The sequence below is a fragment of the Manis javanica genome, chromosome 6 (assembly GCF_040802235.1).
Source record: "Manis javanica isolate MJ-LG chromosome 6, MJ_LKY, whole genome shotgun sequence".
Taxonomy (NCBI): Eukaryota; Metazoa; Chordata; class Mammalia; order Pholidota; family Manidae; genus Manis; species Manis javanica.
Window position 1 is genome coordinate 149096968 of NC_133161.1, and position 26624 is coordinate 149123591.

The 26624-nt window shown below is 52.7% G+C and overlaps 1 protein-coding gene across 31 annotated transcripts in view; it reads right to left on the minus strand.

The window, feature by feature from the left end:
- Positions 1–26624, minus strand: part of NCAM1 (neural cell adhesion molecule 1) — a 265834-nt gene that overhangs the window by 42419 nt on the left and 196791 nt on the right. For 19 of the 31 annotated variants that reach the window (XM_073239796.1, XM_073239784.1, XM_073239795.1 and 16 more), the window contains exons 2-9: positions 19086–19160; positions 17186–17404; positions 16018–16161; positions 15530–15667; positions 14313–14430; positions 13698–13864; positions 7860–8002; positions 1997–2026 (exon numbers count right to left, since the gene is read on the minus strand). In XM_073239796.1, the coding sequence (XP_073095897.1) occupies positions 1997–2026; positions 7860–8002; positions 13698–13864; positions 14313–14430; positions 15530–15667; positions 16018–16161; positions 17186–17404; positions 19086–19160 (1034 nt within the window). The remainder of the gene's footprint in view (positions 1–1996; positions 2027–7859; positions 8003–13697; positions 13865–14312; positions 14431–15529; positions 15668–16017; positions 16162–17185; positions 17405–19085; positions 19161–26624) is intronic. The other 12 variants (XM_073239799.1, XM_073239787.1, XM_073239798.1 and 9 more) reach the window with 1 other exon arrangement.

Here is a 26624-nt window from a genome sequence, read left to right on the forward strand (position 1 = left end):
TCTTAAGTTTCTCTATGTGGAAATTTTTCCCACTTGATGAGGTCAACAGACCGGTAGGCAGCCCTCCTCAGAGAACCCTTGATTTACTGGTCTGCAGTGGGCCTGACGGCGGGAAGACCTACCAGGGGCCCCGGTCTCTCCCGGGGAGGGCGTGGACAGGCCGTCTCCCTCCGAGATGTTTTACTCGGGCACCAGGGCAGAGGCGGGAAGCGCCCCTACAAGTCCTCCTGGCCACGAAGGACACTGATGGCCCAGCCACACAGAGGAGGCAGGTGGGCTCCAGCAAGAACGGGAAGACCACCGTGGGCAAGAAGACGCACGAAGGGCAGGGGTCACACTCCTCTCATCAGAACACCCTGGGGCCCTTCTCCCAGGGAGAAAGGCTGGAGCTTTTTCAAGATTGCAGCGTGCAACTAGCCATGACCCAGCCCTTCCTTTGTGTCCACCTCTGAATGAGACAAGCAGAAGGGACGCAACTTCTGGGCCCCAGGGTGGTGCTCACTCGGAAGGCGATTATGTCCAGAGTCAGATACTCAAATAAGGACACTTCTGGAAATTGGGTGAGGCGTCTGCTTTACTGGGGTAAACCTATTACTTCCACTTATAGTAAGAATTCTCTGCATATCTCCCTAATGCTCATGATAAATCTCCCCTGCTCCTCTGGCCAGGTCTAAGTCAGAATGGCATGGGGACGATGGACAGGCAGAATGTGATCCACGGCTGCCCAGGAGTGGCTGATAATTAGCCCCTCCTTGCCCCTCCCCAAGCCCAGTGGGCCCGTGACTTCAGGGCAATGGAACATCCATCCTGTGTGGCACTAAGTGATGAGAGGCAGCATTTCCACAAGGATGGGCACCCAGCTCCTGTCGCTGTGACATGGAGGAAGGCATGATTCATGGGGGCCTTACCATGAGCTAGAGATACCCACACAGTGTGTTCATGTGCAGAAACTAAGATCAGTGCTTGGGGACAGGCAGTCGACTTCCAGATATTAAGCAGCATGAAATATTTATATCCACATGAGTTACGTGTTCTGAGTAATTATCACTTCCGAAAGACTAAAGGGTCGATATACCTAATTAACGTACAGTCTACAGGATTGCCATAGTCTATGTTCAGGGTATTACAGTATCAAAGTTCCATCTGGAGAAGAGATAAAAGCTATTTTTTTAAAAAAAAAGTATTTCTAGATTGGATCTTTGAACCTCACCTAAAAATGATTTTTCTATCTTCCACTTAACCATGTACTGCAGGTAAAATGCGATAGTCTGATGATAAGTGGGGGCTTGAGGGTTTAACAGTTAAACTCTAAAGATGAATATTTAGCTTCAGTTTTCAGACCAACTCCACGTTACCCAAACTGAAGCCAGCAGTCAGAGAAATTTCAAAGGCTAAATGCTACCGACCTTTAAAAAACGTGACACTGTTTGTGCCAAATCATTCCAATTTCTAAGCTCTCTGAAGGTGACACAGATGTGTTCAGCAATTTGGGAAAACCAGCAAGAGATGCCATTTGCATTGCTTTGAGATGAAATGTGATGTGATGATTTCCCAAGATCAACCATGATAAAATGAGCAAGCAACAAGATGAGTTGAGCTGGAAAGGAAGGCACTGGGTGGGTTTTTAGACCACGACTCTGTGACTTTATGATCCAAACCACATCGACCAGGTGAGAGTCAAAAAATGTCATCATTTTAAAACACCTGGCCTGGGAATTGGCAGGATTTATTTCTATTGGTCTAATCACCTGGATGTGATTTTACCAGCATCAGCAAGAGAGCAAGGTCTGGTTTTAGGAAATAGGAAGGATGCACCCGTCCACTCCCAACACGGCCTGCTCGCTCACCCTGCTGCTAAGTAACGTCTACCACTACCGACTCAGTCTTTAACTAAATGACTAAGCAGATTAGCACGCCTGGTCATCAAACTGCAGCGGTGAGTCAGACTGCAATGCTGTCGAAACTAAAGGCTGGCTAGGAGGCGGGTAAGCTATACCTCTTGCTTCTCTGGTCGAGTCCACGAGGCCTGGAGAGGACAAGACAGAAAACACAACAAGAGAGTGGTGAGACTCCCGGCGTGCCCGCCGCACCCCGAGCACATGCAGCTGCTCTAGATTCAGAACGTTTTCCGAGGCCCACTTCCAAACGTCTGTTTCTCACCCAATTTAGTTTAGCGTTTAGCTTATGTTTAGCTTTCCCCCCCCTTATGCACATCAAGATGTATGATCAAAGGAAAAGACCTTCCTAATCTTGGTAGAGGTATATTTATATGGGTGCCGGCAGACATGTCAGACTGCTCCTTGTCTAAAACATCTAGAACATTCCTTGTAATATTTGGTGGTGACTGACTAGTTCTAACCACGCACTCTAGACAATTAGAGAAGAGGTTTCCTCCTTGGGGTTTCATTAGACATCTTATCACAAATATACTAGCATCACTTTGTACTCATGCGTTTTATAACTCTTTGCATACATCCATTAAAAACCCAATTTTTATCTAAAACAGAGGAAAAAGAAAGGAGCAGAGCGGTCCATTAGGAATGGGAAGTGTGGAGTCCCCAAGATTATCAGTCAGGAAGCTTTGGGGTACCAAAGTGATGAGGGGGAGCTCGACTTGGTTCTTACAGCAAGAGGAATGCCCAAACGGCACCAGGCTTAAGTGTGCCCCATCTTCACGGAGTGAGCCAACGCAGGACACAGGAGTTTGGGCATTTCCCTACCCACCTCTCGATTTACAAAGAAATTAATCTGACCCTTGGGAATCTACTCTGCTCAGTTCTTCTGTTTTCATGTTGGGAGTCAACAGCATCGCCCCTGCATTGTTCTTTTTGTCAAGGGGCCTATCTGCCTGACTGCCCGATATACAACATGGAGAAAGGACAGGACAGGTGCCAGCGGCAGGGCAGTGCGGTCCAGGGAGTGCAGACGGGGCAGGCAGCATGGAGTAAGAGCCCACTCAGTGGAGGAGCTTTGGTGGGAGATGAGGATGAGAATGTTGGATTACGGCACATGAGGCTGGAATGAAGGTGAGAACAGGAAATCACGCACAGCATGGCGAATGTGCCTGCCAAGGCCACGTCACTCGGAAAGGTGTCTGTCTGTCACATACCAGGGCACACGAAGCAGGATATTTCAGTGGTTATATCATTTGAGTTGTTTTTCAAATCTGATTCTTCTTGTGTCTCTCCTAAATCACTACAGCTCTGTGGCTTTTAGAAGTAGTTGCTAGTGACACAATTAATTCCAGTAGGCTGGCCTACTGTCTGTGTGCCCCGTGTAATGAGGATGTGCTTTGGCCTTGATAATTTGGTGGCAGTGTAGCTCATTTTAAGACAATCTGGTATGCAAATATATACACATAAAATTAATTTGAGTATGATTAGTAATTCTGCAAAAACTGTTAGTTCCAGGATCTTTTAATAGGCACACGTTTTGTCTTACACACAGTCTCCAGGAGTATGTATATAAACCACAGTGACGCATTCCTACACTCATCCTAAAGGGTTCCCTGTCACGAATGAGTCCGCACCCTGGATAAGCCAGACCTACTGCAGGCACCTTTTGAAATGTTTAAAAGTGGCACCAGTTTTGTATTGAATGAGAACTCTTCCTGGTGATAAGAAGCCCCAGTTTTCAGTGAATTCAGAATTTCAAAAGGTCTCTTTTTCTTGTGGGATGCTCTGTCAGCTCAAGATTTAAGGCTCCTGAAAGGCTTTTTATTTTTCCTGTCTCTCTCTTCTGATCTCAACCCTTCACCCCCTCCTCTTCTTACCATGAAGCTTCACATGCCTTTCCTTGCCAGTCATTTCAAATAAATGGTTCAAATAAGCACACAACGGATTTGTTCTGCTAGGGATAGATTATGCAAATCATCCCCTGGAGGTCTCACTCAGCGTGCAAACAGCACCTGGAATTCAGCGCCACTCATCTAACGTGAGTCTACGGGGAGGGGTCATGAAGTGATGCTGGTGCGCAGACTTCCTTTGTACCTGCACTTTCCCAGTGACCCGCATACACATCAATCACGCTGACCCACTGTGATGTTCAAATATGCTTAGTTTTGTTTGTCGGCATAATAGTGACCATCAAGAGATGGATTAGCTTTCGGGACAGATGCTCTTCCATAACGGTCCTGATGACCCAAACTAGGCCTGGCTACCATCAGCTGTGCAAAACCAACTCAACGGACTGAAGCTTAGCAGACTGACACCAGTCAGTCTCGAAGGTGTGGCTGGAGAACACTAGAGACACGATCGAAGGAAGGGTTGACATTCAGCCTCACGGTCCTGGCTTTTGCTAGTTTTTCTCCTTCTTCTATTTGAAATGAACAGCTTCAGTATTCCAGTAGAAAGTCACTGCCCATCTATGGCTGGAAGCCTTTTGTCCCATGTTCTCTTGAATATTAGACTCAACTAAACAGTGAAGCGGAAGATGTTGCTTTAATGAGCTTATGTTGTAACCAGCTTCCCTGAAGCAACACTGAACCTTGCATGAAAATTATGAGCACCAGCATGGCACTGGATGCCCCACCTTCTGAGCTGGTCGCCCGGGGGGACGCCTGGCAGCCTCCACGTGCTTTGTGCTCGGCCTTTTCCACTCGACATTCCATCAGCGATGTGGACAAAGATATTTCCAGTAAGAGTTCGTACAAGCTTGGAAGCAACAGTAACACAGATGCTGGACAACTGCTTCACGGGAAGGCACTGAGCTGACCTGCCCTTGGGCCTTGTGTCCAGGGCTAGGGTCGCCCCTCACAGCCGAGCCTCAGGACTGTGAGCGCACGGAACAGACAGAGGGGTGCGTGTGGGCTGACAGGCCTCTGGGAGAGTTCTGATGGGAGCCAGGCCTGACTGGTCAGAAAGATGGACCGAGATGGCTTTCCAGCCAGCCAGGGGCTGTTTGTGTCTGTGGCATTTTTGGTAATCCCAATGACTGGAGGTGGCTACTGGCATTTAAGGAAAGGGGACCAGTGGCATTAATATCTGGCATTGCACAGGAAAACCCCAATGAGGGAAGAGTCTTCCCAGATTGTCTGAGCAACCCGACTGAGAAACACTGGGTTGCAACAAAGAAAACACAATTTTTAGCAGAAATGAATCTAAAATTCTGCACTGTGGGTGAAGCAACTGATTACATATGAGTAGGATTGGGGCTATGAGGCTTAAATGCAGTTCATGTAAAAAAGACCTGAGCACTATAGTTGACTACAAGCTCAATATGAAGAAACTGCTGGTGGGCTCATGGAACTGTGACGCATGGATGCCCAGGTCAAGGGAGGCCTGTGTCAGCCACAAGGGGCTGTGAAATTTCACGATAGCACTTGTGAACCGCTGGACTCTTGCACGGGACAACCAGGAAGGTAAAAACCACACCCTCTAAGGAACTGAAAACAACTGGTGTGTGAAAAGGAAGAGCAGACTGGCAGAGGGCAAAACGGAATAGCTTCCTTAATGGCTCTCCTACGGAGGAATGAATGGAGAGGTGGGAAGACCGAGAAGCAGAAGGGGACAGGAAGTGGACCTTACAGGCCTCCACATTGGCTGCCTGCCCTACAGACAACGGACACCATCACCTGGCAGGCAGGGGCTGAGTGACGTGCCAGCAGTGCTAGAAACGGGAGCCGGGTGGCATCTGGGATTCCGGCTTTGATGTGTCTCATGCTCAAGAGCCTCCTTCGCCATAGCATCAGCCACAACTGTCCATTCTTACCCACTTAGCAGCCATCCTGGTATTAAAGGGAGCACCGTTTCCTTCCACTCCTGCGATTCAGTGACTAATGGTCTCAATACGAATGCTGTACAGAGCAGCTTCACGTCGGGAGAACGCACAGAGCAGCAAAGTGAAGTGAGATTTGTTACCCGGAGTCTGACCCGCCCATGAGGGGCCCACCTTTGTTCTCTTATATTATTAGCTGTCCACCATACAAGATGGACATCATGCCTCTTTGAGGTCAACAGATAATTAATAGCAATGTTGCCTTTTCAGTACAGGGTTCCCCTGCAGCAGATGTGCTGACTCGTCACATCGCTGGTGGTCTGACCTGTGCTGACCCTGACGCATGCAAGTTCCTGAAACAGCACTTAAGTGACCCTGAAGGCAGTCCAGAGTAAAAAGCCACAATACAACCTACGTGGCTGGGCCCAAACAGCGACCTTGGGTTGAGGCAAATGATCTGCCCTGACACCTGGGCCTCAGGCAGCCCACCTGGCTTGAGGTGGTCTCTGCTGGCACCTTTAGGTTCAGTATTTAGGAAGTCTGAGCGTGTATCACTGCCTGGTTATTTGTTCTCATTCTGTAAAAATGAGTTTGCAGATACAAGCCAGAGGTGCCAACCTATTAAAGAGCCTGGGGAGGCACAAATCTTAATAATCCTACTGGTCTACCTTGGCTATTGAGCTGTTCCCAGAAAAGACACTGATTCTAACAGCATCATTCATCTAGGGTAGGTATTATTTCTGTCCTTCACTGTAGGTCAAAGTTATACACTGGGTCATTCTGGACAAATCTATTTTCAGGCCTAATGCAGAAAAATCTGCCAGGTAGCATCCCTGTGGTTTAAGCCCTGGAATGTACATTCAATCCACGGAGCACACATGACAGGGGCTGAAGTCTCTGCTGAGGGTTCAATTCCAGTGTTGATAAACTATCCGATCCAAGTAAACACCACATTTCTTAACCCAGCTGGTCTTCACGATACCAAACAGCATATGTGAGTTTCAAAAATACTTAGCAGTTCCTCAGTTGAGTTCTGGTCAGGCTGAATTCAACTCTGGAGGTACAACTTGCAAAAAATAATGTTTTTTTTGCAACAGCAATTTCAGTTCCCTTTGACTCAGTTTTGTTTTCCATTGGTGGGACAGAAATCGGGTCCTCGAATGCAAATCCCAAATTTGGCTCTGGTATTTCAAGCTGTCCTTTCCAGTTTTGAGTTCACCCTCTCCAGGGATTTCCTTTAGGTAGGCAGAAGAGTGAAGATCTATCACTTTTGACATTCTGGTCAATAAGCAATCCACTACAAATACTCTTTAAGGCCACAGCTCTTAGTCCTCAACAGGGGACAGAGCTTCAGCCAGCTAGGACGAAGCCCGTCGTGACGGATCGCATGAGATGAGGCTGCAGAATGCCGTCAGAGGGTTCCAGCTGCTTTAGAGCCAAGCTCCTCCTCCTGCTTCTGGCCCACTTGAGAGCAAAGGGCTGCATGACGTGGGGTCACCTCATTTTCATATATTGTCAATAATAAAGATAGCTTTCTGATGGCCTATAAATCCATGCGCTTTAAAGCCAACCCTCCTGGCTGTTTGCCTTCCCAGGAAGGCTGCTACGGTGTTCGTAAACCCGCAGGGAGCATTGCAGAACCCATTGCAATCATCATCGCGTAGAGGCTGCTAATTATTTTTGCCTTGAGAACAAAATGAAACCCAGTCGTGACCGAGAACACAGGCAGACACAGGCAGGCAAGCTCGTGTGTGCGGTGCGTGGGCAGCATGAGCACAAGACCCAGGGGAAGACGGACAGGCCCCCCGACCCCGGCTGTCTCCAGGGGGCGCTCCCTCGTGCCCGAGAGGACGAGCATGCGCGGTACTCCTCACCCACCGCAGCCCTGGGACCCCGGGGTCGGAGTCACTGTCCCTTCCACCAGGATGGCTAGCTGGCCACGCCCACCAATGGCTCTCCCCAGCAGATCTAAGGAACTGTGCCCCTTCCTTCCAAGTGGATGCCCGGCAGGCCACACCCAGGCAGGCTGGAGGAGGGAGGCCACGGCCCGTGTCTGGCACACCGCAGAGAACTGGGCATGGGGCCGACTCTGTCTGCTTTGAGCCTGCACTCCAGGGCCCTGACACTCGCAGGTGACACTGTACCTTTTCTTCGCTGCTGATGTTTCGGGTAGACGTCCTCCAGGTGATGGAGGGGATGGGGTCTCCCGAGGCTTCGCAGGTGAGGGTAACTTGTTCCTCCAGCTCCATGGCCGTCTGGTTCTCTACGTAAGTGATTTTGGGTTTTGCTGAAAAGACAAAACATTCCTTTGAGTTTATCTGGTTTTTTAGTTTCCTCAGCTTGGGCTCTGATAGTACCCATTCCACAAAGCACACTGCTTGTTAAGTACAAGGCCCGTTCTAAGTGGTGCAGGGAATAAGGGGTGAGCCACGGGGAGCTCGCAGTGAGGCAGGCATGACAACACAGCACCCTCTGCAGTAGCAGGGGTGGTGACACCGGTGGCCTGGATCAGAGGGAGCCGGGCTCCATGAGACAGCGCCAGGCTGGGACGCGAGATTTCACGAGTCATTCCAGGCCTACAAGACCGTGTGAAGAGAGCGCTGGGCAGAGAGCAGCGTGGCCCGAGCCGGGTCTCTGGGCATCAGAGCACAGGGAGTCTCCACGCCTGGGTAAAGCTCCTGCCTGGATTCTATCTGGTGGCTGGTGGAGGCTCACTGACAGTGTCTGAGCCGAGCAGTGAAATGATCTTTTGTATCTGAAGAAGGGTAATCTGGGAAAAATTCAAGATGATTTAGGAAGGAGGAAACCTTGGGGGGAAACCAATTTGAAGCTCTGGCAGTGACCCAGATACGACGTGATACAGTCCTGAAGAGACACAGGAGCTTCAAGAGAGATGCTAGAAGCAGATTTTACAGGAAGAGGCAAGTGAACAGAGGGCAGGTAGTGGGCAAGAGACAAAAGCGGGCACGAGGTGTCCAGGTGACTCTGAGATTCCTCATGCCTATGAGAGGTGTACATTAGCTCAGGGAATGTGGCCAGCAGCTTGGGACGGGAGGGAGATGAGTCGGGATGAGCTCATTTCCCAAATGTTTTGGGAAATGCAGGAAAACAAGCACGAAAGTGGAGTTAAATGTAAAAGCATTAGGGAAAACTGACTTTTCCCAGTTTACAACAATTATACTCCGAAATTGCCAAACCTTTCATAGAAGACAAGAGATAAAACTGCACAAGTGTGACTTATTTCACTAATGGAGGAAAAGGCCAGATAAACAATAAATAAACAAATTAGGATTATGGGCAACTTTTGAAAGAACTGCATTTCCTTTATATTCAAATTCACACAGTAACCCTAGTAGGCTAATCAGTATATGCCTGGGCACATCCTTGAAGCTGAGGCCCTGGAATAAGCTTTAATAAACAGAAAACAGCGAGGGAGCCGTGCATCTCTGTAGCAAGTATCTGCTTCTATATAATATTACCCATTTAGTTCAAATATTCTTCTGAAGTTAGTCTGAACCGACAGCCTGTCCTTGCTTGACAGCCGCACACGGGCCCACCTCAGTCCAGAGTGGCCAGATGATCACAGATCGAACTGACAGAGCCCTTACGAGGGGGGTTGCCTGGCAGGCGGGCTCTGTGTCTATCTTGACAGGCAGGGCCCTCGAGGCAGCCATGACTCATCCGGGGAGGGGCGGGTACGATGTGCCCTTGAACAGGAGGCTTTACAGGGTGAAGTTGCAGCCGACCTCACTAAACCGAGCACGTCCTCTGGGGACCAGAGGCTAGTCGGGAGGCGGGATTCCTAGGCTTCCTGAAACCTAGTGGGCGCTGCACTGCAGACAGTGACTGCGGACCACCCAACGCGCAGCGCTTTGTCCTGGCACCAGGTCAAAGGGGACTGGGCAGTAAGCGCCCACTAGTTCCCGTCTGGCGGCTCCACGTCCAAGGTCACAAAGCGTGCACCATATGTCCTTAGAAAAGGGCAGTGTGTCCTTATTAAAGGCCCCCTAACAGCGCTGGCCTTGCACAGCCCGTGGAGGGTGAGGAGGAAAGGATTTGTTCTCACGAGGAGCTGGGCTCTTGTCAGATCCAACCGAGAGCTTGGACAGCAACCTTGGAAATAGGCTGTCAGTATGATCTGTGCCCAAATCAGGGCACTCTTGAGTGCAAATGGGCGCTCTGAACAGCTCCACTAGAAAGAGGAGCACACTGGGCAAATGGTGACAGGGCGGGGTCACTCCCTCTGCGAACTGGCACCTAGAGGCAGCTTTCCAGGCTGACCCTGTACATGGTACCTGCACCATCGAACTGCCCTCTGATGCAGGCCCTTGCCTTTGGACCTGGCCTTTCCCCACCTGCTGCTGCGGGACGTAATGCCCCGGACTGTCCCCTGCACCTCCCCCCGGGGACCCTTCTGTGAGCACTGCTGTCCTTGTGCTTTCCAAGTGTGCCTGCTCTCTTCTGGCACGTCCATGGCTCTGCGTCTGCCACTAAGGGCCAGCCTGTCTACTGTCACTTGACCCAGGCTGCTGCAAGCCTGGCCCAAGGAGGGCTCCAGAGTGCGGCTTCCCTGAATGGAGATGCTGCCTGTGACCAGGTGTGCCCTCCTTTCTTCTGACTCATAAGGGCTGCTTTGGTCCTAAGGGGTCAGCTGAGCAGTTTCTGCCTGCGGGTGGGCCTGCGTCCGTGCTCAGCAGCAGGAGGCCTCAAGAGCATCTGTGCGAGCACAGTGAGAGCATGTGGAGACAAAAACACTTCTTCAGAGGGGCCTGTGGGGAGAGGAGCAATGGAAGTTCACTGCCAAGTGTACAGGAAGGTACAGAGAGCTCCTGGCTGATAATGAGGGCCACGCATGCTAGAATGTGCAACTTCTGATTTAGTTATGCCCCGACATATGAAGTGCCTCCCCTTCTTGAAGCCACAGGAGCTCCGAGCGCCTCTTCACGACCCAAGCTGCAGGGTCTGTGGCTCCTCTACCTCAGTGCTGCAGACTCGGCCGGGGCACCTGGCCCATCTCTCCCCGCAGCGCTGGCCCCAGAGGCCAACCGGAAAGGGTGGGGGAGAGACAGGGAGAGGGAAGTAGCCCTGTCTCACCTACTACCAGTCCAGTGGGGGGGCAGGAGGAGGTGCAGAGAGCGGGGTTGAAGAGCAGGAGATGGACAGGGCGAGGGGGGCGTACGCGAGGTACAGGGACGTTCAGGGAGGCTGAGCGGCCTCTCTTCTGGGCACCACACGGGACGCTGCTCCGTTTGGGTGAGGGCTGGGTGGGACCCAGTCCTGTGAGCCTCTGATCTGCAGGAGTGTGGCTCTACTGGGCTGCCCGCCATACATCCCCAGCTGCCGTCTTGGGGCGGACGGTGTGGTGGTAGACAGCGTGTGTGTGCATGTTCTGCTGGGAGGACGCAGGGCCGAGGGGGTGGGGGGAAGTGAGGCCTGCCTTGCCGCCATCCCTGCATCCTGCCTTCCCTGCCTCGTTCCCTCCTTCCCTAGCCCTTACCCAAATGCCCACACTGGCCCCACATGGCTCCTGACCCACTACCCACACTTCCTTCTCGGGCAGCCATCACCACCAGAGGCCGGAAGAGAAGCCAAGCTCTGTCCTCGACCACATGGTGGAGTGAGTGCCCTTGTATAAGAAGCCATGTTGTCCACGGTGGTGAGGGTCGGGCACACTGATCTCAGGGCTGCTGGTCCTCCATGTGGTGTGTGTCAGCCTGGAAGCAGGAAGCACCACTGCTGACGCGGGGAAGGGACAAGAGCCAGCCCCTGGGGCTGCCTCCTGGCTCCCTGGGCAGGGTACCTGCCTGTCTGTGCTCTGTGCCCTCATTTGTAGGGTACCATGAAGATTAAGAAAGCCAGCTCCTGGATGGTACTACACACAGTGCTTGGCACACCACGGGACTCACTTCGTGTCGGGTGGTGCTGTTGTGACCCTACGGGGCTAACGTCTAACGGTTTCTTGAGACAAGTGACGATCACACACTTCCAGGCTCATCTCCACACCACACACATTATATTTTGTTCATCTAAGACTAATTGCTATTCCTCCATTTATTCAAATACTGGCACCTATTATGTGTCAGGCACTGTTCTAGGAGCCAGGGGTCTATCTGTGGGTCCCCATCCCTAGGAGCCCACATCCAGCACATGCTCTCCTACATGTACACTTATGTGGCCCAAAATGCACATCCACCCTTCCTCATCTGGGAATGCTGTGTGTGAGACAGACATCATTTGTGAACACGTCATGTGGGACCAGAGATTTTCTTTTCACATGAAACACTGTACACATCGCTATTATGAAGTCGTCATAATGGACTGTCATTAACGATGTCAGTGCCAGCCACTTATGTTCGCCTGTGAGCCCACCGATGAGAACAGAGTGCATGTCACTCATCTCTGTGACCTTGGCAATGGCTGCGCCCACAGTGGGCATGCCGATGTTGTTCACTGACATCATCTATTGTAATTTATATGCTCGTATGTTTATCTCCCTCTCTGTGCTCCTCAGGGTCAGAGCGTCCTCTCTTGCTCAGCTCTGTACCAGCCACGACGGTGCTCAGGAAGCATTTGTTACATGAACGCACACGTTAACCATTGCGTCTGGTTCTCTAGAGCGTGGAAAGACTTAAAATCAGAGTGGCCAGGAAGAACCACCTGACTCACAGACACGACTGTGAGGAATTTGTTCCAGGAAGCGTGGTTTTCACTCTCAAGTGCAGACAGTCATTTGAACCAAACTGATACACTGTTTCTAAACAGAGTCACCATTAATAAATAAATAGGATTCCTCTGTGATTAGCAGGTCCAATTGCATGTAAGTGCTTGAATGTCAAAGGTCTGTGTTCACAACATAGGTCAGTTCTTCCAATCAGGCTGAACACAAAGGTCCAGCTTTGTAGGCTCCCCAGTGGACACTGGAACCACCCGTGGCTGCACCCGCCAGAGCTGTCCCTCCAGCATCTGTGCTCTTGAAGCCCATCTGCAGTGGGCCAGCATATCTGGATTATTTTGAAGGATGAGCAGAAAAGAGTGGAGAAGTGACTACATTAAATATTTCTCTGCCATATCCTTTCTTCAAGGTCAGGTCAATATACATTTCAGTTCTAAACGAATGAAGTTCACCGAGTTTCTGAAGACCAGATTGAGTAGAGATGCGGGGTCTCTTCTCATGGCCAGCATTACAGACTAGGGGAAGCAGCAAAGGGAGAGAGGGGCAGCCCAGCAGTTGGCTGCTAATATTTACAATGGGCCTGTTATGAGTCTGGCCCTATTGGCCATGCCAGAGACAAAGCAACTAATCAGGCAGCCAGAGCTCCAGCACCCTGGAGTCCACACACATACGTGAAGGGCACAGTGAGATTGACGGGAGGGGTTCGTGGGGGTGGGTGGTCATGGTGATGGGGGGGCTGCGTTCGCTGGTGCAGCAAGGAAGGGCCCCCTGGGAAGGCCGGCTGAGCTGAGATCTGAACGGTGGTGAGAGGGGGCAGCTCAGAGGCGTCCCTGAGCAAAGAAACATCCAGTGTGACGTCCCCGAGACAGGGAACAGGCTTGGTGTGACTGAGGCGCAGAAAGGAGGCCTGAGGGGTCGCACAGTCCAGGAGCAAAGTGGAGAAAGGTGAGGCTCGGTAGGAAGGCAGGGGCTAAGTTCAGGTTTGGTCCTGCAGCCTGGATTTTTATTCTGGCTGTGCAGGGAGCCATGGGGAGATTCTCCACAGGGGAGTCAGGTCCCTCTGGCTACTGCGGGCAGGAGAGGCCGAAGGGAACCAGTGTGGGCAGGGAGACCAGGTAGGAAGGAGGCTGTCTCCCTGGCCAGTGAGGAGGATGGCTTGGACTAGGGCTCGGGGGTGGGGCTGGAAAGAAGTGGTCGACTTGGGGATGGACTCCAGGCGGAGTGGACCCCTGGGGTCTCGCTGCCAGACGGAGCGTGTTGGGTAAGAGTCGCTGCGGCACAACAGCGACACTGCCCTCGCGGCACTCACCGAAGACTTTGAGGTGGATGGACGCGTCCTGCTCCCCAGCCTTGTTCTCGGCGATGCACACATACTCGGCCTCGTCACCCTTATCCACCTTTCTGATGGTCAGCTCGGAGCTGTCGTCGCTGAAGACATACTTCTCGGCCTCCTCGCTCTCTATCTGCTCCCCATCCCTGCAGGAGCACAAGGGAAAGGCACCCTGACTTTGACCACAGAAGTAAGATGTCTGTTTTTAATTTCTGTAAAATGCAGACTGAGCCTTTGGGAAAGATTCAGTCTTCACAGGAAGTTAGGATGCCAAGTTGTACTTCCTCACGGCCCCCCCACCAACCCTTCCACTAGATTCCTCTCCCTAGATCTCTGGTCTGTCCAAGGGCTGTGACCCGCACCCACAAGAATTCCCAAGAGGGCCTCCAAGGCCATGCCCCGGGTTCTGCTCCATCAACCGGAAACGAAGGGATCTGACACACAAGGCAGGGCAGCCTTACGGGAGGAGCCCACCGGCAGATGGAGCTGATCTGCATGTAGCCCGTACCTCCTCCTAGACACCAACACAGAGCAGGCCCTATGCTGTCCCCTCCTCTGCTAGTCCGGGATACAAGGCCCCAGCCAGGTTCTTACTTGGTCCAGCTCATGGTGGGCTCTGGGAAGCCTTCAGCATCACATGCCAGGGTGACGGACTGGCCAAGGCTGGCGGTGGCATTCACTGCGCTCTGCCGGGCCTGGACGGTGGGCGGCACTGCAGGGAAGGAGGGCTGTCAGGGTGGCTGGTCAACTGGGGAGGCCCAATGGCCTGGAGAAGAGGCACTTCCAGGGGACCCCAGGTCAGAGGGTGGCAGCCCAGGGTCCTGGGCAGCTGCAGAGTTAGTGTAAGGCACCTAAATTCAGGAGCGTACACATGATCACTGAAACTGGATAAATAACTCACGCCCTAGTGTTTTCAACACTACATAACTCTGCTGTGTGTATAACCATATATAATAATACTGTTTTCAGTAATATAGGTTTAGAAGCTCTATGAATAAGTTTTATTCATTTTAAAATGGAATTCAATTTGTAGTTGCTATTTGTCATCAGTTTTCCCAGTCAGTGCTTACTTACTAAACTTACAAGTACCACGGCTGGTTGAGTCTGACACTCAAAAGGGGGCTCTGGTTACTGGAGGAAGTTGGAAATGCCTGCTGCGGGTGATTAAATGGTTAACACCGCTTTGCAACGCATCAGCTCACCAGCGTGACATTTCTCTGGGACTGTCACAAACAACTCTCCGCACAAACTGTTTTTACCAAAGGATGCGAGGAGGGGAGTCTGGCAAGAAGGACGGAGCGACAGCCAAACATTCAACCATGATTTACTTATTTTCTTAGTACTGACATTATAATTTCCTGTAAACATCTCGTAAATGTCAGATCGATTCCATGGGTGTGTTTATTTGACACTGCAAATTAAGATTAATAAGCCCACGGACCATGATTCCGACTGTTCTGAGGCCTGAATTGATTATATTCTTTTCTTTGAACATTGAACGAGGGGACTGACTTCATGATTCACAGGAGCGGCAAAGGCCAGTGCAGGACGAGGGAGAGCTTGTCAGTAAGCAGGGGGGGGGGGTTTCCAGGGCTGCAGGGCGACCGGGGGGCACCCAAGGACTTTATAAAAAGTTCCCATAGTGGAGGGAAACCCAAAAGGCCAGTGTATGTAAAAAAAAAATCACAACAACAAGCCAGAGGCTAAGGGAGTGAGGGGGATTCTGCCGAGATGGATGAGCGAGTCAGGACAGGATCCGCGTCAGCGGGGAGAAAAGGTGGCAGCGATGCAGGACAAACATGTCCCCTCACCGTTCACGATGACCTGGATGTCCTTGAAGTTGATCTCCCCCCGCGCCAGGATCCTGCCCTCACAGCGGTAAGCACCCTCATCTGTTTTCTTGATGCCCCGGATCTGCAGGTAGTTGTTGGACAGGACTATGAATCGCACTAGAAGACACAAGAGGCAGATTCGTCCACAGACCTGTCGGAGAACTCTGGTACCTGCAGGCAGGATGCCGAGCCTTTCGGGTCTAGTCTCGGTCTGACGGGGCGGGGCTTTAAGCCGACCTAAGACCGGGCGTCCCCGGCTCTGACACAGAGCCACGAATAGTCAGTTGGAAATCTGTCTTTTTCTTTGGCGTGCAGATGCACGCCCACCCGGGACCTGGAAACGGCGGACGGTTTGGGCACTGGAATCTGAGCTTAGGCTGGGATGCCCCGGAGGCTGGCAGGGGCGGGAACCCGGGGGCATGTGGCAGCCTGGGGAGAAGGCAGCTGCTGGGAAGCTCAGGTCTCACCATCTTTTTTCAGGACGACATCTCGGCCTTTGTGTTTCCAGATGATGGTGGGGGGCAGGGAGCTGACCACATCGCACACAACCACGGCATCGTCCCCCTCCCTGAACTCCTGTGGCGTCGGCGCGTTCTTGAACATGAGTTTCTCTAGAAAATGAGCGAGAGAAGAGTGAGGGGAAGCAGCTGGTTCTCTCTCAGAGATGCCCTCCCACTGGCACCATGCCTCCTGAATTTGAGTTCCGGGCCGTCCGTTATACATACAGTCCAAGAGAGGGTCTCACCCGGCGAGCGGCCAGAGGTGTCAGTGGAGCAGCTGGCACATGTGGGAGACATGTCAGTGTCTAGTCACTGAGGCTCCATTTACCACGCTTTGTGCAGAAAAGGGTCTTTGGAGGGAAAGGTGTGTCTCCACCAAGGGTCCCCTGCCGGGGATGGGGCCAGTGAAGCGACGCACAGGCAGAACGAGTGGGGGGACCACCTGCTCTACCCAAAGGAGTCACAGCCCCCTTTTCTGTCTCCCACTCCAGCCCTAACCTTCTTGTAGCAGAGAGAATTTTGAAGAACGGAACCATAGAAAAGCAGGCTTAATGGCAATAAATTCTGTGGCAATCAATACTTTCCATTAGCTATCACCCACCGGTACAACGGCCAGTGGGACGGATGCATGGCGACAGGTAGTGAGATGCCACCTCCACACTGGGGTCCGGTGTCCACAGGAACTGCCCACTCTGCACAGTGTTCAGAGTGTCCAGGTAACAATTCCCACCCCTGCCCAGCCTTTAGACTCCACTACCAGCAGGGGACAGTGAAGCAGCAGGGGAAAATCTGAACTGCACAAGTCGGTGAACACTTGGGGAAGGGACAGGAGAACGTGACTACTCTCTGGGAACCGTGTGAGTCAGATTTTAGAGAATGGAGGCCAGTCGTGGGTGCTGTGACAAGCGTGGACCAGGGTAGTGAGTGCTGAGTTGGCCCACAGTTGTTTGGGGACATGCTGGAGCTCTCAGCTCAATTCAGAAAAGACTGGTGGGTGTGGGGGCAGGGGAGAAGGGTGCCGTCAGGCCCTCAGCCAGTCTGCAACTGCCCTCTGTCCCCACCCTCGTCCACTGCCCATGCGCCTTCCTGGCCGGGAGGGCAGGACAGGAAGTACAAACAGGAAGGAGAGACTTACGGAAGATCTTCACGTTGACCGTGGCCTCTGACTCACTGCCATCGTCGCTGGTGACCACGCACTTGTAGATGCCTGCGTCGTCGATGTCGGCGTTGTAGATGGTGAGCGTGGATGATGAGTCATCATTCCACACCACCGAGATCCGCTGCTGGTTCGGGGTGAGCTTCTCTCCGTTTGGGGAGAACCAGGAGATGTCTTTATCTTTGGCATCTCCTGCCACTGAGGAGGAAGAGATTCTTCAAACCACTGAGGTTGAAAAGGCAACGCCCCCCAGGGTGACAGCAGGGACCCAGGAAGGGCTCATGAACAGCAATCATCAGGCCTGGTGGCCTGGGAGGGATGGCTGCTCACGTCGGAATGGAACGGGGTCCACATGCAGCACCAGCTACAGTGCAAAGAACTTGACCACCACTTGGGCCGGGCTCGGCAGAGTGGCCCCATCCTCCACGAGGGGAGGGAGCGGATGCTTGTGAGGACCTACCGTGTACCAGGCACTAAGCTGGCAGCTTGTGGCCTCACAGGACGGGGGGCCCCGGGGGCTGGTACGCAGGGGATCTGAGCTCAGGGGCCTAGCTGGTCTGAGCCAGCCGATCAGCGCGTTTTGAGGGCTTAGATTATGGTCCCCTGGGCACCAACAAGACACTGGTTGGCTCAGGAGCGTGGATTCCACCGCTTTTATTAGAGCCCCTGGCTGCACGTACTGGCACAGCTGTCGTTTCAGTGCCCGTGCCTCAAACACACATGTTCACCTCCTTAGATGCTGCAGAGAGGGTGGCCGGGACGGCTCAGGTGTCCTTTCCCAGGCACCGAGGGGGCCGATGGCCGGCTTGGCTGTGCCCGACACCGAGCTGGCACACGGCCCTCGGCTCCCACAGATGAGGCTCTGCCCCGCCTCTTCACACAGCAACCTCCCGGGACCCTCCCGGCCCCCCTCCCGGCCCTGCACAGATGCTCGGTATAGAGATGAAGAGCCTTTCGGGCCCGTCATGTGTTCAATGAACACTGCTGCCTTCAAGGAGCGCTGCGGGCTCTGCGGCATCTCCCGATCACTCAGATGGCTGCAATGAGGGCGCGGCTGGGGCGACACTTCCCGCGGCCACAGGCCACTGCATGCAGTGCAAACCATGGCCGCATTTAAAGGCCCCTCCCTGCAGAAACCTGCCTAAATGTTTACACCTCGCCCAGCCTTTTCCTGGTTCTCCTGTGCTCCAAATTCCAGCCATGTCACAGTTAGAGAATCCATAGCATAATGTGAATGAAGCCTTTTCCTTTGCAGGGCACGTCATGATAATTATCTGAGCTGTGGAATGAGGCATATTTTCTACATAAAAAGCAAGGATGCAGATCTGACCACTCCAGAGCTCAGGGATGGGGGGAGCCGAGGCACATGACAGGGCCGTCCAGGACAGACCTGCAGAACCTAGGTGTGCCCTCACAGCAAAGAGGTCCAGTTCTCAGCTTGGTTCCAGGCTTAGACCTTGGAGTTTCTTGTTCAGGGGAGCTCTGAGAACTAAGCCTTACGCTGACCCACTGGAGCATGATCTCTGAGCTGACACTGTTGTCCACGCCTTTTACAGAATTCTGGACACATGCAGAGCAGGCCTGGGGTGATTTCTACTCTGTGAGTCATGCTGACTCTCCTGAGAAAACTCCAGGCGTCCTCCATCCCAGGCGGAAGTCCGGGTGACACACGCCGTAGGCTGGGGCCGCCGTGTGCGGGGAAAAAGAAGCCCTGAGAGCTTGCCTGGGCTCAGGCCGTCCTACTGGCGCTGGAGCAAAGCAGCGCCAGGAGCCTCCCAGGCTGGGGGATGGGTGGTCCCGGCGTCTGCGGGCCTGCTCCTCCTGCTTTGCTGGGGGCGGGGGGGGGGGTTCTAGAACACAGCGGGCACATGGCACTTGCCTTGGCATAAGAAGAACTTGGACTCCCCGACGCTGATCTCCCCTTGGCTGGGGACAATATCCACCTGCAGAGAAGCTGGAAAGACAAAAGTCTGGTTTAAACACATTCGGTTTCTGAGAATGAGATGCAGAGCTCCCATTCAAGACAGGGGGTCCCTTGGCTCAGGCTGGGACTGAGTGAGGGGAGGGGGGTGTCTGAGGACTCAGCACCACACAGCCCAAGGCTCCCTGTGCCAAAGCCAGCAGTGGGCACAGTTTGACCATTCCCTGGGGAACACTGTCCCCCATCAAAGTGCGAGTCCCCCGGGAGGCTGGGAGTGACCTGTGCCATACACGTTTCTGACCCCCTGAGAAGACTAAGGTCCTGTTCCAGACAGCAGCACTTCTGGGGTTCACAGCGATGGCAGCCAGCCAGTTACTCTCGGGTATCAGCCAGAAGTCCCCCCGAGGCTGTGTTCAGAGGGAATCCTGCCATTCCAGGACTCTGCCAATCCCCCAAGCCACCACTTAGTCTCTGTGGAGTCGGTGTGACCCCCACACGGATTCTGAAGCAGGGGTACCAGTGCTCACCCTACAGCATGACTGTAGGACCACCCCACCCCTTTCCCACAATGGGAGACAGCACCAAACGCCGCCACCCTGCAGTCAGGCACTCCTCTGAAATGCCGCTCTCTGTGCCGGGCAGCGCCCTCAGCTACCTGCACCTAATCGTTATTCGACGACCTCACGCTCTGCCATCCCACCCTGCTGAGAATACGGTGCACAGGGTCTCACACCCCTGTGCTCACGCACGTCCTTGTTTACCTGCGGGCAGCAGATAGCCGTTCCCCATGAAATCCAATTTTAAGGTAGAAAAGAGTCTGAATTCATTTGGATTCACTTCCTCCTGCCTGTCCTCCTCAGGTAAAGTGAACCTGAAAGCTAACGGCTGAGGGACCGTTGGTCCCACGCATGGAGGTTCCTAAAGCTGACAGGAAGGAGGGGCCTGGACACAGCAGGCTGGCTGGCGGAGACTGGCGAGGACTAACAAGCCCTCCCTGAGAACAGCCATCTTCTCCATCTTCTCTCCCCGGAAGGAGGGGATGCTGGTTGCCATGGCGACTGGCTTGCAGGCAGAGCGGCTGCAGGGCTCAGTCTGAATCTTTTGATGAAGGGACCACAGTTGTGCTCAGCGTAACAGAGGGATGGAAAGGCCTGCACGGGGCTAGGAGGGGGCAGCGTGGGGGCAGCCCGGCTCCCTTAGCCAGCAGCCAGCAGCCATGGAGACTCTAGCAAGGGCTGCAGAGAGAAAGGGCCGGCTTAGTGCAGACAGGGCTGGAGGAGGCCAGGAGCCAGGGCAGGGCTGGGGAGGCCGGCAGAGGGTGCGGACGGCTCCCAGGGCTGTGGGGAGAAGCACCACGTCCCCCAGGCAGCCTGCCCCTCCCTCACGGGCCGCTGATCACTCAGGTGGGGCCCAGACGGACGGTGCTGAGACCAGCAAAGGCCGTCCCCACCCCTTCCTGACTTCGCTCCAAGCACACAGGGCCAGCGGGGACTCCCACCAGGACGGGGCCACAGCATCCAAGGGGCGAGTGTGGCCGCTTCTCCTCCCCTCTCCTCTGGATGGGGGCCCACTCAGTTCTAAACTGGGGGCTGGAAGGGGTCTAAAGTGACTGCCCTAAGGCCGGGTGCACCTGGCTCCCAGGCAAGTGTTCTTCTCAGTAGGCAATGCTGCCTGGACAAGCGGGGAAAAGGTGTTTCCGCTAGTTCAGCGAACAACCTGGAGAGCCTGCAGAACAGCTGCAGGTCGCCATCCACTCCCCGACGGGTCAGGGCAGGCCCAGAGCCAGTAAGGCCCCCGGTCCCACGGGGAGCACGGGACAGAGCCACCACTGTGAGGCCAGCCAGGCCCTCCACCCGGCCTCTGGCTCACCTGCTGCAGAGGGATGGGCTTGTGAAGCCCACAGGCTGTGTCTGCCATCCGTCCCTCGAGCAACGGTCTCCCTGGGGCTCCCTGGGCATTCTTCAGAGAACTAGAGGCCTACCTCTGCTGCAAGGCTCATGGCTTCGGTGCTGAGCACTAGCGCCCGACCCCGACGTGCGGCCCCCCCCCGCCAAGGAGCCCCCACTGTGCTGAAAGGACACCCCACCCAGTGAGAGGGCAGCCTTTGGTCTTTCAGTTCCATTTCAAACAGATGGTGACTCGAGGGGCCAGAGCACACGGCAGGGCTGAGGAGGTCTCGTCCCCGACGTGCCAGTCTCCTTCTCTGGGCCGCGGGATGGGCAATGAGGACATGAAAGGAATTCCTGCTCACACATTCATTACAGAGGTTTCTCAAAGAGATGCCCACTTAGACTTCTGACCTTTGCACACAGGCAGAAGTGTGCAAAACACAGCGTCAAAGCTGGGCCAGAGGAACCCCTGACACTGCACTAGCACAATGGCTGGTGATGCCGCCCCAGACACTGGGTGCTGAGTTACCAGGTTTGGTGACAGTAAGTGGAAGACCATCTCCAAACCCCAGCTCTACCCCCCACATTCTTGCTGCCCACCCTCACCCTACCAGCCTCTCACTCCTTCCAGTAAACCCCTATATTAGCTTTGCCCATCTCCAGCTTCATACACAAGTGGAATTTGCTAACCAGGCACAACTTACACCTTCAAAGAAACTTATGAAAATATTCTTCCCAGAACACGTGTGCCATCTCTTGCTTGTGTGAATACCCTGCAACACCACCATGGGTTGACCTCCTTCATCTAAGATGCATCCTGAGATAAACACTTACATATACGGGTGTCCGGACGTAGGGGGGCCTCAGGGGCAGGCTGAGGCTCCCCCCAGGTGCTTCCAGGGTCCTTCAATAAAGTACTCACCCGCCAGGGCTTTCTGCAGCAGTCACACTTTCTGGTTTACAAACACTTTCCCTTATTTCATCTGATGCTCACAATAGCTCTGAGATATTAAGAGGACAGTAACATCTCTCCATTCTGCAAAAGGGGGAATTAAAGCTCAGAGAAGTGAAACGACTTATCGAGGGTAACTCAGCTAACGAGTGGCAGAGTCAAGGTGAAAAGCCGTCCAACTGTAAGGCTCCAGCCGTTCCCTACACTCCACAGCTACCACTGACCATCTGCTGCCCCCCTAACACTCGTTATTACACAGGAGTTACCAGTCTCTCTTTAATAAATTATGGGCTAGAAAGAGCAGAGTGTACAGACATCTTATAATCAAGTTGCTGCCGTCATTTCTAGCCTAGTTAACTATGGCTGATCTCTTTACTCACAGATAATTGTAGCATTCTAACTCTCATTTTACAGATGTGGAGGTGGAGGCTCATAGCCACAGGCGAGAGTGACAGTGGGGTCAAGATTCAAACCCGGGTCAAATGGAGTCCAAAGCCTCAGGTATTTCTCCCACACTATTCTATCCCATGTGAACAGACAGAAAAAAGGCTCTCTTGAGAACATAATAATGCCCCTCTCTTCATCTCATTAAAAATGTACAACAACCCTGTGGGAGATCTCTATGTTTTTAAATGTCTTTTTTAAAACTGACGCTATGTTCCGAAGGATAGGCCACCTTGTTTAGCAAACAGCTTCAGGTGTAGACAGAAGGCTTGTAACTCCCAACTCCCTTGCAGAAGCAAGCTATAAGGTTTGAATTCCTCAAGAAAAGTGAAATAAAACTTCTGTTCATAAACGATGCCAAGGCACCTATCAGAAGAGGTAGAAATCCTATTAAGGCAAAGCAACACAGAAAACCTATTCTGATTTCAGAAAGGAAATCCTAGATTTCACTTGAGTCAGCATCTTCTGGCAGCACTAATTTCCTGGCGTTCTTTTCAGTAAAATTCTAATGCGCTGAGGAGATAGAAGCCAGAAGCAGAAAGGGAACCCAAGTCTCTGCCACAGCTAACTGAAAACACCTTTTTACTAGATGGTTCTAGAGACACCAACTGCTGAGGAAGACAGATTACAAGTGTGCCGTCACACGCCTGTGGAAGATGTCCCGGTCACCAGCTTATACAGAGGATCAATCTGATCAGCAACTATGCATTGGACAGAGGAGTTTCCTAGAACCTATTTAGTAATGGCTCAGGAGTTTTGAAAATGTGACATCAAAGTGTAGCTAACATTAATTTTGTTAGCTATTGTTCTGGAAATGAGCACTACATATTACTCTATTTAACCACTTTAGTGGAGAGCTTTTGCAAAGTGTAACTGACTGTTAAAGTCTCTTCCCTCTGACCCTGACCGAGAAATTCAGGTGTCTGAGCCAGGAGCATGCAAATGAGGCACAGCCACTTTCTTCTCAGTATTACCAAGCACTCAAGGGAAAATACACGGTAGCTTCACTGCTAAACCAGCCAAACTCAGTTAATGTGACACCAAGATCAGCTTGGCAATAACTGCAGGGTGGTTAGGGCCGAGGACTCTGGGCCTGACTATGACTTGGGATCTCAGCCCTGCCACTTACTGGCTGTGGAATCTTGGCCAAGCTATTTAACTTCGTGGTGCCTCTGTTTTCTTATCTTAAAATGAGAAAAACAGACCCCCTCCTCAAAGGGCTGTGGGGAAGATTAAATGAATTAACATACATAAAACACTAAGAATAGAGTCTGGCACAATAAACATTTTATATTTGCTGTATAATGTTCCTAATAAATCTAGAGCAACAGCCTTTCGCAGAGAAATTACTTTGGTTACTATTTTTGAGGGAGGCAGTTTCCCTGCACATGGGGCCGCAAGGGCAGGTACCCCACTTGCCCCTGGAAGCACCCTCACTGCTCTGAGTTGGCTCACAGCGGCAACTGAGGTCGGCCAGAAGTCAGACTTGGGGCTGCCAGCCCTTTGGCTAGAATAGCTAGGGACCCACCTACAGAAATACTGAGATTTCTGTGTAATTTCTATCTAAACATAAACACCCAAAGCAATCCAGCTAGGTTTTCCAAGGTCTCTGAGATCCGCTCACAACCAGACTCTTGGGAAACCTCAGTGTGAAGTCCCCACAGGACCCTGGAGCCCCGGCTTCCCCCAGTATGCCGGTCAGCCTGGAGAGAGAGGAAAGCCCTTAGGAGGGCCGTGGCCATCCTGGATGAGAACAGCGGTGCACAGCAGGGTGGGACTCGGGGAGGAGGGGCACTGGCTTGGTGGCCATGTGTTCATTTCTTTATGCCACTAGAATAGAGAAGCCAGGGCTTCCTGTCCACAGACCAGCCACACAGACACATGAGCTGTAGATCTCTAAACCAAGTTTGCTTGAAAGAGATGCCAGGCTCCTATACCAAGCAGATTTCAAGTCTTCTGTTTAAATAAAGCCCCCAAACCGGGCGGTGGTTCACTACAAAGGTGATGCAGTAAGCAGTCCTGGAAAAATTCTTTTTACCCCTCACACCCCACGACTCTTCCAGACAGAGTGAGGGCGGAGGGGATGAGAAGGTGGACAGAGCTTCAGAATTCTTCAGCTTTCCGTGCCATGTGGAATCTAATTGACATCATAGTATTAAAGTCAGGAGGAGGAAGCGCAACCTCACTGCCCAGCCGAGGCCAGGATGGGAGGCCTGCACCCAGTACCCCCACATGCCGTCCTATGGGGTTCCGGGCGCCAACAGCAGGAGCCAGCTGCCAGGCAGGGGCCCTCCTTGGCGCTGCAGACTGCATGAGCCGCTGGGAGTCAGGATAACCGGGTCCTGGCTCTGCGTCAGGGGGCTGGCACGTCAGAGCATGACGGCGTCAGCTCTTTTGGCCCCCTGTGTTCCCTGGGTCGGATAAGCATTTCATTGGGTCTGACCAGATGGTTTAGATTCACAGAAAGGGGTCAGTGGTTCCAAACCATGGTGGATGATCTACGAACCACCCAGAAGGCAGAGACCTTGACCAGTGTTGTCACTCGGTGCCCTGAGCTTCTGGTCACAGGGCAAGATGGTCCACCTGCTGCTTTAATGGGCTGAGAAGTGACAGATTCAGGTTGTTCCCCAGGCCCTACCCCCAGGGCGGCAGGGAGCATCTTTGGGGAGCAGTCCTGACTCAACAGCGCCCCCAGCAGGACATGAGCAGAACAAGGCATTCCCATAGGTCAGAGGTCAGCCTGGCTGATGACAAGCAGCTTCCTAGTTTCTTGCTTGTTTTAATAAGGGATTGGAAAGGATGGAGATGCACTGAAAATTTACTATCCTTTTTTCCCAAAGCATCAAAAACTCAGAAGAATCCACATAGAGGCTTAAACAGACCAGATTCCAGGCCAGGAGTGAATCCCCTTCCGAGGGGGCGCTGGCCCTGGCTCGAGGCCACGGGCTGTGAAGGCAGGACCATTCCACAGCCCCTTGCACTGGGCTGTGTGCAGCTGTGGCTGAGTGTGCACCAGGAGGTGCCAACACTGCCTGGCGAGGCCGCCACTCCCCCGCCCTCTCCTGCACTGGGTCCATGGCCAGGATCACAAGGCCACTTGGCAACAGAGGTTCCGGCCAGAAAGAACCTGACACGTAAGCTTGTCCCTCCATGTTACAGATGGGAAAAGTCTAGGGCCCTTGCGCCGAGGCTCAGGATCCACGGGGTGGACCCCACACGTGGACCCTGACCTGAGAGGCCTCCTCTGGCTTACTCTGGGTGTCCTCAGGAGCTATTTTGACCCCTGCTTTCACCCGGCCTGCCCTGGCCTCATCCGACTCAGAAAAGTAAAAGTCATCAGAGAGACCTGCTCTGTGACACAGTTAAGAACGCTGGACAAATGGCCGGTGCTCTGAGTCCTGTCCTAAGTCAGGTAAAATGCCCAGTACTTCTAACACCCAGGGTCACATTAGCAGAAGCACAGGTCCTCTGCGTCCTTGCCCATCTTGTGGCTTCCCCTTTCCGGGCAGGCCCTGAAGGCAGGCCAGCATGAAGCTGAATTACTGAAATGCAGGGCAAAGACGCAAGCAGGTGTTTGGAATTCAGCTCAGCTTCTCCAGATGAACAGTGTACAATGTATCGATCTGCCCTGGTAACCAGGCCTTCCGGGTCAATGGCCACACACTACCTGACCGCTTCTAGGATGTCCCCACCCACGTTCACTGACGTCCGCTCTCCGGAAACCTTGCCTTGGTAAGTGACTCATCCAGCTTTTCTTCCAGCTACAAGAATGTGCTGGTAAAAGGCGAGTCATTCTCTTCTCTCCCAGCAACTCTTGCCAACATGGCAGAAGTTGGAATTACATCTTTCAATATTTGTCCAGCTGTTGTCTGCAGATGCTGTATTCTTTATGCCCAGAAAATAGGAATTTAAAGAATGCTAGCATGCAACTTCATCCTGAGAATTTTAGATCCTGCCTGTGTCTTTCAAAAACTTTCTTATATGTCTGTAGCTTTGAGCACATCTGGGCTATTGAAGGTACAAAGGCTTATAATCTCTCAAACAACCGGTGCAAAGAATTGTTAAATTTGGTTTCTGCCAAGTGAAAAATACATGCTCAAATAAGGAGATGTATTTATATGTAGTGTTATCACGTGCCAGCCCAGTTCTAAGCACTTTATTGAATTCATGTAATCTGCATAACTCTAGGAGAAGAGACTGTCATTCTCCTAG